At 49.2% G+C, this 15,555-nt stretch overlaps 1 protein-coding gene and 1 long non-coding RNA gene across 4 annotated transcripts; one reads left to right on the top strand and one right to left on the bottom strand.

Annotated features, from left to right (window-relative positions):
• Positions 1-1,665: 1,665 nt before the first annotated feature.
• Positions 1,666-7,801, bottom strand: LOC111098503. Its single transcript, XR_005368475.1, has 2 exons — positions 7,319-7,801; positions 1,666-6,943 (listed from the first exon to the last, which is right to left on the bottom strand). It is a non-coding gene; the product is annotated as an uncharacterized LOC111098503 (long non-coding RNA).
• Positions 7,802-8,297: 496 nt separating this feature from the next.
• KLF10 (Kruppel like factor 10) lies at positions 8,298-15,002 on the top strand. 3 transcript variants are annotated; one of them, XM_038555248.1, is made up of 4 exons: positions 8,298-8,465; positions 11,639-11,872; positions 12,010-12,922; positions 13,402-15,002. In XM_038555248.1, the coding sequence occupies exons 1-4, from the start codon at positions 8,430-8,432 to the stop codon at positions 13,659-13,661; spliced, it is 1,443 nt and encodes a 480-aa protein (XP_038411176.1). In that variant the 5' UTR covers positions 8,298-8,429; the 3' UTR covers positions 13,662-15,002. The 3 variants fall into 3 exon arrangements, with proteins under 3 accessions (XP_038411176.1, XP_038411178.1, XP_038411177.1); XM_038555250.1 differs by lacking the exon at positions 8,298-8,465 and adding an exon at positions 10,360-10,541; XM_038555249.1 differs by lacking the exon at positions 8,298-8,465 and adding an exon at positions 10,582-10,602.
• Positions 15,003-15,555: the final 553 nt, after the last annotated feature.

Raw genomic sequence — 15,555 nt, 5'->3', positions numbered from 1 at the left:
CCCAGGGCAAACAGATTTTCAAACTATGCAACTGCACTCAAGGTCATACTTGGTTTATATTCCCTTTTCCCATGTTCATTTTCCCTAGTTCCAAAAGGAAAACACCCAGGAAGCACTCATTTCAGAGCTAAGCAAACGTGGAGTGGCAGTGAAACCTCCCAGTCTCCTCAGGGATGTAAACCTGCCACTGAGACAAGAAGCAATTACTGTTATTCAGCCTTAATCCTTCTCCTGCTGCATTGCAACTTTGGGTTAAGAGGGGCAGCCAGATCTTCATGGAGTGTGAAGTAGGTGGAGATATGAGTGGGTCCCTCCCTTGAGTGAAACATACCAGGTTCCATTTTTCCTTCTTAAAAGCAAGCTAAGCAGAGGTACTTACTCTGGGGTTCCCCAGATCCCCAAGGCGTTTGTGGGTAGACTGAGGAATCTGGGAACTTAGCCTTTTCTGCACCATAGCTAAAGGAAACAAACCCATAGCACCATCAGCAGGACCTGTGACTCTGTAACTAATAGAAATCACAGATATTTCCATATTGAGCTGCAACTGTCATGTATCTCTAAATCTCCTTTATGCTCATCGTGACGTCAGTACTCTAGGTATTAGACCCATACTAGATCCTATTATTGAATGTATTCAGGAAAGGGCACTATATTGCTAAATGACAACTTTATTTTGATTCTTTGATGATATTGTATCAATATAATGGTTTTCTCTGTAATCTTATGAATTTCATCTGTGAGCTTAAAAACGTTATTTGAGAAGGAGCTCATCAGCTTCATTAAACTGTAAAAGGACCATGTCAGATTTTGGAAACTATCACATCCCCCAGTCTGTTTTTGGTTGGTTTGGGCTATCCACCTGTTTTATGTCTTTTTTTTTTGGTAGCACCATAGCACCTAAAGCAAAAGGGCCTATATACTTGTTGGTGGGAGTGAGGGCTGAAGAACTCCAAGGGAGAACATTTATGACTATTCTTTTATTCTAGATGATCTTCTCAACATTCAGCAGATTTCAATTAAAAATGCATACCACTTGCTGGACAGAGGGACCATTAACCATAGCTTTGGTCACTTCGGCAGGTATGTGTTATGATCTTGATTAGAATTCGGAAAGAAGCTGGAAGATGTTTGAAAAGGAACACCCCTCCTTTCATACCCATGACATTAACCAAGATTACCAGGATTCTGATGTCTGAAAAAGTAAGTTAGTAACTGGCACTATCCAGAGTTTGGCAAGCTCAGACTTTTAACTAAGCTATAAGAATTCTACCCTGATAATTATCAATGTGCAGAGAGATGTCCATGATAGAGTAGCCTTTTTTTTTTTTTAAAGCAGGTTACAAAATAGCACATTTTATTCTATAGAGAGAGGGGGAAGTGAGAGGGCAGGAGAGAGAAAAAAGAGTCTGAAAAAACAAATAATCGAAATATTGTTAATTCTGGATAGTGGAATTATAGGAGATTTTCATCTTTTATTCCTTTTCGTATTTCTTTTTTATGATCAGCATGTATTACTTTTGTTAAAAAAAAAGGCAATGAGGCTATTTTCACTTTGTAAAAGTCAAAATGTTTAACAACTATATTTTAATGCTAGTTGGAACCTTGCAGAGCCACTTAACCACTTAACTAGCTTCACACCTCTTGGGGAGATAAAAAAGAGCAGAATGGGAAGTGGAAAAACTTTAATTCTGTACAAAAAAAATTCTAACATGAAGTGCTGTAATATACCCTGAACTTTGTAGAGCAGGTCAGATTAGGTCCCCCATATTGTTAATGTGCCAGGCAGCCACTGGTACATAGCAGGCCCTCCATCAAAGTAAGCGCCCTTCCTTTTTCCTATTATACATTTACTTCCATTGCAAAGGGCTCAGTAGAGTGCTTGGAGGTGGGGGGAGTGGTGGTATATATTTCTTCCAGATCTACATATTACCCATTTTTCCAAGTTATTTCTTATTCCAATTGCTTTTCCTACTTCACCAGTTTTTCTAGTCTTCCTTCCTGGGGCTTTCTCCCAGCTGTTTCAGATTTTTTTAAAGTATTTTTATAAGATGAATATTTTGAAAACTGTGGCTGCCACTCCAGAGCTGATACAATCACACACCCACTGTTTCAGTTATTTCTTGTGGCACAGCAAACCACCCCAAAACCCAGGGACACTCCTACAGGCAGAAGCTGGGGGCGGGGGCAGGGAGTAGTGCCTCCCCGCTAGAGGGGAGGCAGGCAATGCTGCGTGGGGTTGCTGTTCCATATATCATTCACAATTCTGGGGGTCAGGAATTCAAGTAGAGCTCATTTCTGCTTCAGGCTGTGTCAGCTGGGCCTGCTTGGCTGGTGCTGGAGGGTCCCAGGTGGGCCTGCTCATGCACTTGGAGTCCTGGGCCTGGCTGTCAGTTGGGGTGCCCTCGTCTCCAAGTGGCCATTCTCCATTCAAATGTTCTTATTCAGTAGTTCAGCTTCTGCCTCTGTCCAAGAGGGTTAAAATGGAAACTCCAAAGGCTTCCGAATAAGACCTAGGCACAAAGTCCCACACACAGCACCACCCCCGATTCTGTTAGCCAAAGCAAGACACAGGGCCAGCCCCCATTCAGGGGTTGGCGAAACAGACTTCACCTCTTCATGCAGGAATGGCAAAGTCACCTCGGAGAAGGTTATGCAGAATGAAAGGGGTTGTTGTGGTCATCTTTAGAAACAACAATCTACTGGACACAGAGTTCAAGATTTTACCATTTTTTATCTATTTTTTATTTCTTTAAATTAAGCTGTATGTCTGCCCAATGTGGGGCTTGAACTCACAGCCCTGAGATCAAGAGTTGCATGCTCTATCTACTGAGCCTACCAGGCACCCCTAAGAGTTCAAGATCTTAAAAAAATAAATTTTTAATGAGCTTAAAAACCACAGTAATTAGTATAATGAAAATAACAAATAATGTTCACTAGTCACAGAGCAGATTTTTCCTAATCGGTGTGACACTTTCACTTTCTGAATTAACCCTTGCTTGCCTCTCATCTCTATGTAATAGTAGGCTAAGAAATCCTAAATCCTGAGCATGTAAGAGAAGTTCTCGGCTGTCACCCTTTGCCAACATTTCACCACATGGCTACTCCCTCTCAGCCTTCATCCTGAGCCTGGTAGTTCTCCAGAGACCCACCCTCAGTTCTCTTATCTCTTGTTTACTCTTCCTAGGGGATTGCAGCTACTCATCTGCCTTCAGTGGCCACCTATACCCTGATTACTCCCAGATTTTAATCTCTGGCCCAGATCTTTCTCTCCTGGGCTCCAGAACTGAAATTCCAACTGCCTCCTGGGCATCTCTATTTGGATGTCCCACAAGTAATTTTATCTTTATATGTCCCAAATCAAATTTGGCATTTTATGCCTCTCCACCAAAACCTTCTACCTCCCTATGGCCTGTTTGTTGGGCAATACGGTCCTGTTTCATCCAGTGAATCAAGCCAGAACCAGGCAGTCCTCCTCCACATCTCCCTCTCTCTCATGCCCCCTTCCAGTGAATTGCCAAATTCTATTGTTTCTTGCTATTTCTATTCTGTTCTTTCCATGCCTGCCACCGTTGCCTTCGTTTAAGCTAGCATCATCTTTGTTGCCTACATTACTGAAAAAGCCTTCTCACTGGTGTTAGACCTCCACCCCTCTGGTCTATGCTCCACACTGAGCCAAACTGGGCTTTCTATACCATCGCTCCTTGCTAAATCTGTCAGTAGGTCCCCATTGTCCTTAGAATAAAGTTCTACTTCCACATTCCTTAGTATGTCATGCAAAGGCCCTTTGTGTTTGAGGCTGCTTCCCTTAACACCCTAAGCTCCTCATCCTACCTCTCAAATCTGTGATCTAGACACTTCGGAGAATCCTGAATCCCCAACAGTCTCTTTACTCTCCACCTCCACCCCTCTTCTCCTCTCTCTTAGGGATCAGCTGAGGGAAGCCTTCCCTCATCCCTTCCTTGCCCTCCTAGGACACTCTGTGCACACCCCTCTCCTAGTATTTACCACACTCTATAGTCACAGCGGCCTCACTTACCTACTTCTCCTGCTATAATGGAAGTTCCTTCCACCTTTTATTGTTATTCCTGTGTTCAGCTAGTGCCTGGTATATGGTGGGGCAATGGATGAATGGTGATGATACCCACTGACTTGAAGGAGCAATAAGAATATGGCTGTCAGTTACAGTATGCTTTAATTCCAGTTCACTAAACTGAACTGAGGGATCTTTACATGTTGGTCCCACTGCCACTTCCTTCATTGTTCTGATGGAAGGAGAAGCCAGCACCATCAGCAGGAAGGGCCAGCATCTATCTGAGCTCCTGCTTCCTATTGCCCAGGACTTTTTTTAGTCATGCCCAAGATGACAGTTTCCCATGTGTGGTCCTACAATGATGCAAGTTAGGGGTAAGGTAGAGAAGGATCTAGAACTCCTGCCCTAGCTGTTGGTCCACATTCTTTCTGTAACTCCTTTGAGTGCTCAGAAACGACCCACAATTTAATTTCTTCCATTAAAAAAAAATCTTGAGTGCCTAATATAGAACAGACTGGACTAGAAAGATTATGACATGGCCACCACCTTCAAGGAGCTCAGATCTGGGTGTAGTATGGGCAGGAATCAATATTGTAAAATACTTCCTGCCATAAGATGTGATATGTGCTCTGCACCCAGCAAGGAGTGTGGACAAAGTGCTGCGGAAACAGAGAACAGTGGATTAATCTTGAAGTTATCAAGGAAGGCCTTCAGCAAGATGGCAATAGAGCAAAGGGAGCCAAAGGAGCCCTTCAAAGATGAAAATATATATTTCTTCCAAGACACTTTGGCTCCTGTTACACTTTAAAGAAAATCTGTATTTCACACTGTGGCCTATAAATTCCTTAGTAGTCTGGCTCCTCCTGCCTCATTCTCGAACCCTGCCCTCCCCCCACTTTCCCCAGTACTCTCTAAACCTCCAGCCACACTGCACCACCAAGCAAGCTCCTTCCTGGTAGGAAGCTTTCATAGCTGTTCCCTCCACTCAAGCACATTATCCCTGAATCTGCCTATCCTTTCATTAGATTTTCAACTTAAAAGTCTCTTCCTCAAAGCAAGATTCTCTTATCTCTCTCTCTCTCTCTTTTTTTTAAGATTCTCTTATCTCTTAAACCAAACCACAATTATAGGCACAATCATATTATCATATCACCCCATTGCAATTCTATGAATTGCAGTTAACTTCACTTTCATAAGTGATTTTATTATATACATATATTATATATAGAGAGAGACACGGAGAGACTTGTCTTAATCTTCCCATCTAAGCTTTTTGAGAGCAGGGACTGGACTGTTTTGTTCCCTGCAGTTGTCTGGGTACCTAGAACACATAGTAGGTGTTCAACAAATACTGGATAAATGAGCAGCAACACAATGTTTACTGAATGAGGACATGGCTTAGAGATATGGAATTGTACCACATGTTTGAGAAACAGCAAGTCATTTGTTATGGCTGTGGGCAAGGGTACATCTAGGTTGGAGAGGAGCTAGGTGGGGAGAGTAGTTGGGGCCAGACTATACAACTCTGAATGGAATAGCCTCTTATCTCCTAGGCAACAGAAGCCAAGGATCCTCTTTAAGTAGGGAGTGTCATGATTGGATGGTGACTTTTTTTGTTTTTTTTTTTAAGATTTTGCTTATTTTTCATGAGAGACAGACAGAGAGAGAGAGAGAGAGAGAGAGAGGCAGAGACACAGGCAGAGGGAGAAGCAGGCTCCGTGCCAGGAGCCTGATGTGGGACTCGAACACAGGAATCCGGGATCACGCCCTGAACCAGGGGCAGATGCTCAACCACTGAGCCACTCAGGCATCCCAGATGGTGACTTTCAAAACACCACTCTAATGGCAGTATGGAGAGTTTGGGCACTATGAAACAGCTGGGGTGGGGTCGGAGTTTGGATGGGAAGATTGCAGATTATTTCATCCAAGGGACAGTTGCTACAGACTGACCTGATATAACAATTGAAGGACAGAAATGAAAAGTGAGAAAAGAGATATTTTCAAGGCAAAACTGTTGGGATCTGAGGACCACTGGATCCAGGACTTGAGGGAGAAGGTGAAGGCTAGATGGGAGATGATGAACCCATACAGGAAGGAGCAGGAATGATTTTAGTTTTGGTAATGTGGAGTCTGAGGTGCCTGAGGAACATCTTTCTCTGAATCTCTAGGAATTGTGCCACCGCCACACTGTTCCTCCTACCCCTTTTTTCTTTTCTTTCCTGTTTTGAATCACTCCCACAAGCCATGAATGCTCCCTGCTTCTCAGCGTGCTGAGGCATCATGCCAGCAGGCCCCACATTCCTGAAGAAGGGACTGGGTCCAGACCTGGAGGACTGGCTGGCTGTGGCCACCCGAGGGGGCGGCTCCCTAACAGGAAGGAAGGCTGGCCTGTGGAGGGGGCGGCTCCTGACAGGAAGGAAGGCTTGCCGGCTGGTTGGGACAGAGGGGAGCTTCCACTGCTGCAGCAGGTGCCCAGGGCCAGCTGCTCCAACCCCTCAGGCTCAGATCAACAGGATGGGACAGCCCAGGCGGAAGGAAGCCTACAGGAAGGGACACCCTTGCAGACAGAGGGCGGGGCATGGGGTGGAGGGGAGATAGGAAGAGCTGCCTGGGCTGCTGAGCTGGCACCCCTCCAGCTGATTCAGGAGAGGCAGTGACTGGAGGCCATTCAATCCACAGCCCTGGTCAGCTGTATTATTACTACTGTTGTTGGCTACCCTGGGCTTTAGATATAGCAGAAGGAATCACTGGAAGATGTTCACGGACTTGCCAATTTCTAAAATAATTAATTCCCTTTCTCTGCTCATTCTGTGGTGATTGGGGGGAAAAAAGGTCACTTGCCTTAGCCTTTCAGTTACACTGGGAGGTGAGACACCTTGAGGGAGGGGCAATGATTTCTGCCACGTGTTCAGTCTGTCCAAAGGAGATAAAATCTCTAGTTTAAGCTGGGTTATCACTGCCCAACTCTCCCAACAGCTGTTGTGAACGGGCACCAAAAGGCACAAAGAGGGAAAATTGGGAACAAAAGCAGAGTCACGGGCTCCCAATCTGGAGGCCCCAGCTCTCCAAGGAGCCGCCCAGGGGTCGGAGGTGGGACTGTGGGGGAGCGGAGGGCGGGCGGCCCTTGAGAGGGCGCGGTGTGTCTTGGAGCAGGCGGGCCTCCCCGCAGCAACCCCACCCCCGGGCGCGCCCGCGCGGGCTCCGGCGACCCTAGGAGACCCCTCCCCACAAGCAGTTTCCAGGCTGGGTGTTTCTGGAGGCCTTGGCCGGGCGGGGGTGGGGGTCTACCTTTGAAACAGCTTGCAGACTGCAATTTAAACTTTACATCGAGCTCAAAACTCGATTCCGCAACCAAGCGTCGTCAGAGAAGGATAAATACCCGGGTCTGCAGCCCCTCATCACTCCATTGGGCCGGTTCTCAGGGCTTCCTGCAGTCCTCGCGCCGTCCTCCCGGCAGCCTGGAGGAAGGATGGGCGGGGAGGGCAGGGGCGGGCACTGCTGCCCGCGCTGCTGCAGGGTAGGGCGACCCGCGCCGGAGGTCGGGGCGTGGGCGGGGGGCGCAGGAGCAGGTGTCGGCTCAGTGACAGGGTTCCCTGCCCTGCCCTGCCCTCCCCGCCCCGCCCCGGGGCTCCCCACAGCTCAGCGAGGCAAAACCCAGCAAACGCTCGAGAAATGCAGCTCAGTCGGTCAGCGACTCTGCTTTCTTGCCAGACGCCTAAGACGCCTAAGAGGACGGCGCTTCCCAATGCAAATCTCTTGGCTCGGGCCCCCGGGCTAGCAGCCACCGCCTCCCCCGCCCGGCTGCCCGGTGTCCCGCCCACCCCGCGGCGGGCCGAGAGGGGCGCGGAGCAGAGGGGACGGGGCGGAGCGGGCATCCCTCCCCACCTCCCACGTGGGCCCGGCCCTCCGCAGAGCCTGGGCGCGCCGCCGCCGCGCCTCCGGCTGGGCCCCCGCCCGCGGCACCGCCCCCTCGGCCGGGGCGGAGGACAGCGGGGGGGGGTGGGGGGTGGGCGAGGGCCGAGGGGGTGTCGCCGAGTCAGGTGGCGGCGGGAGTTCCCTCGGGCAGGGCCGAGGGAACACGCTGCCGGGGATTGTGTACACGCTCCACTGACACAAGCTTCACGCTGCCGGGCAGCCGCTGATCACGCGTGGCCCCGGGAGCCCATTGGCCGGCGCCTCACACACCTTTGTCGCTGATTGGCCGGCCGCAGGCTCCGCCCCCGCCCCCGCCCGCGGCGCGGGGCAGGCGGAGAGGCTACCTGAATGGGGAGGGGGCAGACGGCGCGGCGCGCGGCGGCGGCGGGAGCGGCGTCGAGTGTCTCCGAGCGCCCGTCCGTGGCCCGGCAGCCAAGCAGCGCAGCAGCCAGTGAGCTCGCCGCCGGCCGCCAGGCAGCCAGCCATGCTCAACTTCGGCGCTTCCCTCCAGCTCGCTGCGGTAGGTCACCTGGGGATGCCCCTGTCCTTCCCTTCCTCCGCGTCCGAGGGGCGAGCCGGGCGCCAGCCCCGAGCTCCGGACAGCAGCGGCGCCGACGACCGGGGCTGCCGCGGAGTCGTGGGGGAGGACCGGGCTTTCTGCCTGCAGACTGGGCACTGGGGAGGGCGTGTGTGCCGCGGAGTGGGTCAGCACGGGCGGATCGGGACCTGGGGACCAAGGGACAGGGGCCTTGCCCAAGGTGTGAGGAGGAGGGCCAGGGGCAGCTCCGCAGGGGGACCTGAGGCAGGTGAGGGGGAGGATGCCTGCAGGGGAGCGCAGCGGGGAGGGGCCTGCTGCCCCGGCCGCGGGCCCGGGGAAGGTGTAAGAGGGCAGTGCGGGGATGACGAGGAGGCCCCCGTGCACCTGGCGCCGGGAGCGACGCCGCCGTCTGGACCGGGAATGCGACCCTGGGCGGGAGGCGCTGCCCGGGCGCTCGAGGGGCGGTGTGTCCCCGGGAGGGGCGAGGGGCGAGGGGCGGCCCCTCTCGGGGGTCTCGGCGGAGGCTGGTGCCGGGGCTGCGCGGCCGACCGCGGGGCCGGGCCGGGCCGGGCGAGGGGGCGCCCGGCGTGGGCGCGGAGGAACGGCACGTGGGCCGGGGCCGCCGAGGGGGACGAGGAGGTGCGCCCCCGCACGTCGGCAGGGGCCCCCGGGTCCCGGCGGGAGCCAGTGACCGCCTTTGAGGACCCCCGGGAGGGGAGGGCGGAGGGCGGAGGGCGGAGGGCGGGAGCCGGCAGCGGGCGGGGGACGTGGGCGGGGGAGCCGGGCCGCGAGACGCGGGGGTGCGGGCCGCGGGGCCGCGCGTCTGGAGCGGGAGTCTGTGGGGGCTGCACGTCTGGGAACCTGTGGAGACTCCGCGGGCGGAGACGGAGCTGCCGGAAACCGCGGGGAGGGGGCGCGGCGTCTGCGGGGAAGACGGGGTGGTCTGAGGTCCCGCGCGCGGCGTGGGCGGGAAGCGCCGAGGGCTCGGCCGGATCCCCCGGGGCTGCGGCCGGGAGGGGGCGGGGGCCGGGCTTCCGCGGGGACCCGGCTCCTCCTCCGGCAGCCGAGGCGGAGGCCGGGGGTGGGCCGGGAGCGGCTGCGCCCAGGGAGCTCCTCGTCCCCGGGTGACCCAGCCCCGGCCTCCGCCAGGGGCGGCAGCGAGGCCCGGCCCCGCTGTCGGTTCCTAAGGGAACGGCGGCTCGGCGGGCGCGGGGAGGGGCGGGCGCTCCCGCTGCCGGGGCCGGGGCCGGGGCCGGCGCCGGCGCCGGCGCCCGCGGCCCCGCCCCTCCCCGCGGGCTCGGGCGCGCACTGCCGGGCGGTTGGCGGCGGCGCCCGCGGCCCCTCCCCCGGGCCGGCGCGAGGGCGGGGGCCGCGGGCTCAGGAAGTAGGTGAAAGGTGACGGCGCGGCAATTCCCAGTTCACGTTTCCTGCGCGGCCCGGAGCAGCGGCTGATCACGCTTTGTTCACATGCCGCGCCCCCTCCTCCCCCGCGCCCCCGCCCTTCGCGGTGCAGCCAATCCGGGCCCGCGCCGCCGGGCGGGCTGGCCAATGGCGGGGGCAGGGGCGCGGGGACGTGCGAGCGGCGAGGAATGTTCCCGGTGACTCACCCGCGAGCCTCGTTGAGGTTAGGGCGGCCCCATCCGTCTGTGCTCGCCAGCGAGGATCTCCCCCGCCGGCCGCCCCCGCCGCCGCCCCCGCCCCTCGTCTGCCTCCCCGCCCGCGCCTCCGCCCGCGCCTCCGCCCGCCCTTCCCTTTCCTGCCTCCCGCCCCACTCCCTTTCCTCCCCTCCCCGCCTCTCTTCCTGCCCTTCCCAGCTCACGCTCCCCTTCCCCGCTCGCCTGCCGTTTCTCCTTTTCTTTGCCTCGGCGGCCTGAGGCTTTTTGCACCCACCCGCGCTGTCCTCTGCAGCTTGAAGGGGCGCGCGGTTACGCAATAGCGTTTTTACTGAAATTCCCAGAGCAGTGGCTCCTCTTCTAAGGATTTCAACACGAAGCGTGTGTGCGTTTCTTTAGAGCAAGCCCTGAGAAGAATACTTTGCAACGCAAAGAATGCTTTTCGGTATTTTTACACAATCTCTACTCAGACCAAAAGAATGAGATCACTGTAATGGAAAATGGAGGTGATACGTAGTACCGTTTTCTAAAGTGCAGTTTAAGGAACTTTAATAGGAAGCATTGAACAGTTGGTGGAATCTGGAGTTGTACAAATAAATGCCAAGCGTGTGCTGTCATTCTTCTAACAGTTATTTTAAAAATTAAAATATGTTCGATTGGACTATTGTAGACTCAGTACGGTCAGTTTTTGCCAATTCTGGGTAGAAGATTACATTTTATGATTGGCCTTTTTTTTTAAGTAGTATTGCATTAGCTGGTCATAGTTGTGCATAACAAACCATTGTGTTAAATAGATGTAGTGAAAAGGAACACAAATATGAAGAACCTGAAGTTTAGATAAAGCTTTGGGATTTTTCCCCCATATTTATCTTTACCAGAGATAATCAAGCTGTGAAGACATTTTCAAGCTATGAAAGATTTCGAATAACCTAATGCAGTAATTTTAAAGAGCCACTGAAGATTTCTCTCCTGTTGATTTTATCATAAAGTGCAAAGTACCTTTCCAAAGGTCAGACCCCTATCAACGGGCCAGAGCTCTGTCCACTACACTGCCTTTTTAAGAAAGTTGTAGGGCTTTTTTCCCCTATCAGGAACTGGTGTCTCAAAAGTTCTCATGCCACACCTGTATTATTGAAAAAAGAACTTTTGCAGAGCCCTTCCCTTATTTTGTCTGACCCCAGTTGCAAGTGGGTACTCTGGGAAAAAATATAAAATTTCTGAATCAGGTTTGCTTTCTTGGATCTTGTGTGCATTGTTAATTTTAGCCTCGGTTTCCTTAATGGTAATAAAGTGCTCCTCTCTTCCTTGCAAGGATATCAGTGTTCAACCCTACGTGTGATAGAAAGAATGAAGATTTTATTTTTACCATTAGTGTTAGTATGAGTGAGAGAAAAATTATTTCAGAAATTTGGAAAGTTGTGTGAATTATAAAGAAAAAAGTTTTAAAGAAGATAGTTGTGTGTTGCTCTGTGTGTTATTTGGATGACAAAAATATGCTTATAATCATTTGACCTTTGGTGTTTTTTGTTTTTTTTTTTTAAGGAGGAAAGGATGGAAATAATTTCTGAAAGATCAAAAGAGAGTGTGTATTCGTGGAACAAAACTGCAGAAAAGAGTGATTTTGAAGCTGTAGAAGCACTAATGTCAATGAGCTGCAGTTGGAAGTCTGATTTTAAGAAATATATTGAAAATAGACCTGTTACTCCAGTATCCGATATGTCTGAGGAAGAAAATCTACTCCCGGGTACACCTGATTTTCATACGATTCCAGCATTTGTAAGTATTTCTGTTTTTAAGATGAGAATGTAGATGATAGAATTGTTGGTTTTGTTTTTGTTTTGTTTTGGTTTTTTGTAGTTTACGTAATGGACTTAATTTCTCATGCCCATTGCCTGTATATTTCTCTTTTCTAGTGTTTGACTCCACCTTACAGTCCTTCTGACTTTGAACCCTCCCAAGTGTCAAATTTGATGGCATCAGCGCCATCTACTGGACACTTCAAATCATTCTCAGATACTGCCAAGCCTCACATTGCTGCACCTTTCAAAGAGGAAGAAAAGAGCCCAGTACCTCCTCCCAAACTCCCCAAGGCTCAGGCCACAAGTGTGATTCGTCATACAGCCGATGCCCAGCTGTGTAACCACCGATCCTGCCCAGTGAAAGCAGCCAGCATTCTCAATTATCAGGACAATTCTTTTCGAAGAAGAACCCACCTAAATGTTGAGGCTGCCAGAAAAAACATACCCTGTGCAGCTGTGTCACCAAACAGATCCAAGTGTGAGAGAAACACAGCAGCAGATGTTGATGAGAAAGCAAGTCCCGCACTTTATGACTTTTCTGTGCCTTCCTCAGAGACTGTCATCTGTAGACCTCAGCCAGCCCCTGGGTCCCCACAACAGAAGTCGGTGTTGGTCTCTCCACCTGCAGTATCAACAGGGGGAGTGCCACCTATGCCAGTCATCTGTCAGATGGTTCCCCTCCCTGCAAACAACCCTGTTGTGACCACAGTCGTCCCTAGCACTCCACCCAGTCAGCCACCACCCGTCTGCCCACCCGTTGTGTTCATGGGCACTCAGGTGCCCAAAGGCGCTGTCATGTTTGTCGTACCCCAGCCTGTCGTTCAGAACCCAAAGCCTCCAGTGGTGAGCCCAAATGGCACCAGACTCTCTCCTATTGCCCCTGCTCCGGGGTTTTCCCCTTCCGCAGCAAAAGTCACTCCTCAGATTGACTCCTCCAGGATAAGAAGTCACATCTGTAGCCACCCAGGATGCGGCAAGACATACTTTAAAAGCTCTCATCTGAAGGCGCACATGAGAACACACACAGGTACCAACCATTTCTTATTTGTGTCTTAGAAATTCAGATGAATATTTTTAGGCCGTGATCACATATATATAAACCAGGCATGTTAAAGAAGAGCTTGCTTTATTAACCAGTTCAGTGGATAATACTTAAAAGTTCTTCTAAAATATTTCATCAAGGTGTTTTTTAATTTATTTAATGATGATCTTTGAGTGTCTGAGTAATTAATAAAAGTATTTCTAAAACCTTTTTATCATAGTTGAAGTCAGAAAACTTTTTGTTTTTGGCTTTTTGTAAAGGGAAGATTCCTATAAATGTGACAGAATGAAAGTTGAAAATAGAGCAGCATACATATTCACTTAACAGTTGATTCATTTAGTAGCTTTTATTTTGAAAAGATTCTCTTAGGATATTTTAAAATGTATATCTTTAGATATAACTAGATATGTAATTTCCAGTGATTTGATAAATGCATAGTAACGATCTGAATTTCTTTGTCTCAGGAGAAAAGCCTTTTAGCTGTAGCTGGAAAGGCTGTGAAAGGAGGTTTGCCCGTTCTGATGAACTGTCCAGACACCGGCGAACCCACACAGGTGAAAAGAAATTTGCTTGTCCCATGTGTGACCGACGGTTCATGAGGAGTGACCATTTGACCAAGCATGCCCGGCGCCATCTGTCAGCCAAGAAGCTACCAAATTGGCAGATGGAAGTGAGCAAGTTAAACGACATTGCCTTACCTCCAACCCCTGCCCCCAAACAGTGACCGCTCAGAAGGTGAGAATGAGAAGTAACTTTGGTTACTGCCAGGAGCCAGTGGTGTTATAAAAATGCTTCCACTGCAAGTCTGTGGTCCTCTAGTGTGGGCCGAAAACAGAAGCCCTACAGCTGAGGAGAATGCTCCGCCTGGGTTAGAGGACAAGAAGTGCTGCAGCCACAGGCAGGTCACGGTGTGGCAGGATTCATTTCTTATCACATAAGAGAGATGAGAAAGCTTTTATTCCTTTAAATATTTTTTGAAGGTTTCAGATGAGGTCAACACAGGTAGCACAGATTTTGAATTTGTGTGCACAATTTATTACTTCATTTTCACCATTTATACTTGAGACCAACTTTTCAATGTGATTCTTCTAAAGCACTGGTTTCAAGAGTAGAGAGACTGGAGATAAACATTACGGTACAGAGATGGAGATGGAAAATTGATTTGTATTATTACGAATATTGGCATCTTTTCCTAGTTACCTTGTTTACTATTCATAGTCTTTCCAGTCAACTTTGTGGATGTAGTTGTTAAATATATCTAGAACTAGCATTTTTATACTTGATAACATTTGGAATTAAGCAACTGTATATTGCTGAAGAGGGCCCAGAGAATTGGAATCCTCAATAATTTAATTGCTTTGAAGTATAGCTATAATTTTTCACGTTTTTGTTTTGAAAGTTTTAACAGATGAATATATCTAGGCATTTTATTATGCTTTGAACTTTAGTCTGCCTGCAGTTTCTTGTGTAGATTTGAAAATTGTATACCAATGTGTTCTCTGTAGACTCTAAGATACATTGCACTTTGTTTAGAAAAAAAGAATTGAAGATAAAAATATATATTGTAAAGAAGGGATACCAAGAATTTTAGATAACTCCTTGAAAATGATGGCTTATGTCATTAGTAAAATACCCTTATATTATGAGGATGTAATATGTGCTCAATTGAATTAGAAAGTTAGTGACCATTATTCACATGGACAAATGTCATCCTGTTAATTTATAAGAGTTTTGGTGGGTGGGGAGGGAGGTGGAACTAGTTGAGTAGAAGTTGTTAAAAATTCACTATTGTTAACAGTATTTCTGTTACATTCTGTTGTATAGTGGATGATATACACAGTGGTAAAACAAAAGTCAATTGTTTAAAATATATGGTGAAAAATGGCACTATATTTTCCCATTTAACATTTTTCTCTATTGGGTATTGATTTCTGACATCAAAACTTGGACCCTTGGAAAACAAGAATTCTTTTAATAAAAAAAATCTTTGTGATTTACAATTTGCACAATATTTCTTTTGTTGTACTTTATATCTTGTTTACAATAAAGAATTTTCTTTGGTATATTTACTTGGTTGATTGCATTTGTTAAGAACTATTCTCAGTCTAATGTGATTTGGTCACTGACACGTGACATTGGTCACTTATGGTACTGTCCAAAGATTTAGTGTCTGAAATTCTCTTAAGAGCTTCATTCAAATTTAGAATTGTTAGGAGTGTGTCCTTAACATGAATCAATTTAGAGCATATACAAAGTGAGGCCTGGTATCCATATATTCATTGAGATAATTTGCAAGCCTGCCCAGTCTAAGAAACCAGCGCATTTTAATCTTTGAACATTCTTGTACATTTTGATGATTTGGGGTTGAAATATAGCTCTGGCTCTCCGCAAAACCTTAAGTAGCATTAAGTTAAAGGGCATACCACAGTGAATAATTACAAGCAATGAGACTGCTGCAGCAAATGAAAAGGAGCCTGACCTGTTAAATAGAGTGTAAATTACCTCTAGAAGTTAGATTAGCTCAGACTATTAAGTGAAACCTTAAATGCAATAAACATACTGGTACTTAAACTGCGAGAATGGTAATACACCTGGGAAGAGCAACGCTTGCTAGTTAC

The sequence above is a fragment of the Canis lupus genome, chromosome 13 (genome assembly GCF_011100685.1).
Source record: "Canis lupus familiaris isolate Mischka breed German Shepherd chromosome 13, alternate assembly UU_Cfam_GSD_1.0, whole genome shotgun sequence".
In the NCBI taxonomy this organism is placed as follows: Eukaryota; Metazoa; Chordata; class Mammalia; order Carnivora; family Canidae; genus Canis; species Canis lupus.
Note: the sequence above shows the minus strand (reverse complement) of the source record. Positions and strands in the feature narration are given on the sequence as shown.

Coding starts and splice junctions, on each gene's coding strand:
- KLF10 (XM_038555248.1), top strand. CDS start 8,430: ATGCTCAACTTCGGCGCTTCCCTCCAGCTCGCTGCG. Junction 11,873..12,009: donor TTCATACGATTCCAGCATTT/GTAAGTATTTCT, acceptor TCTCTTTTCTAG/TGTTTGACTCCACCTTACAG. Junction 12,923..13,401: donor GCACATGAGAACACACACAG/GTACCAACCATT, acceptor TCTTTGTCTCAG/GAGAAAAGCCTTTTAGCTGT.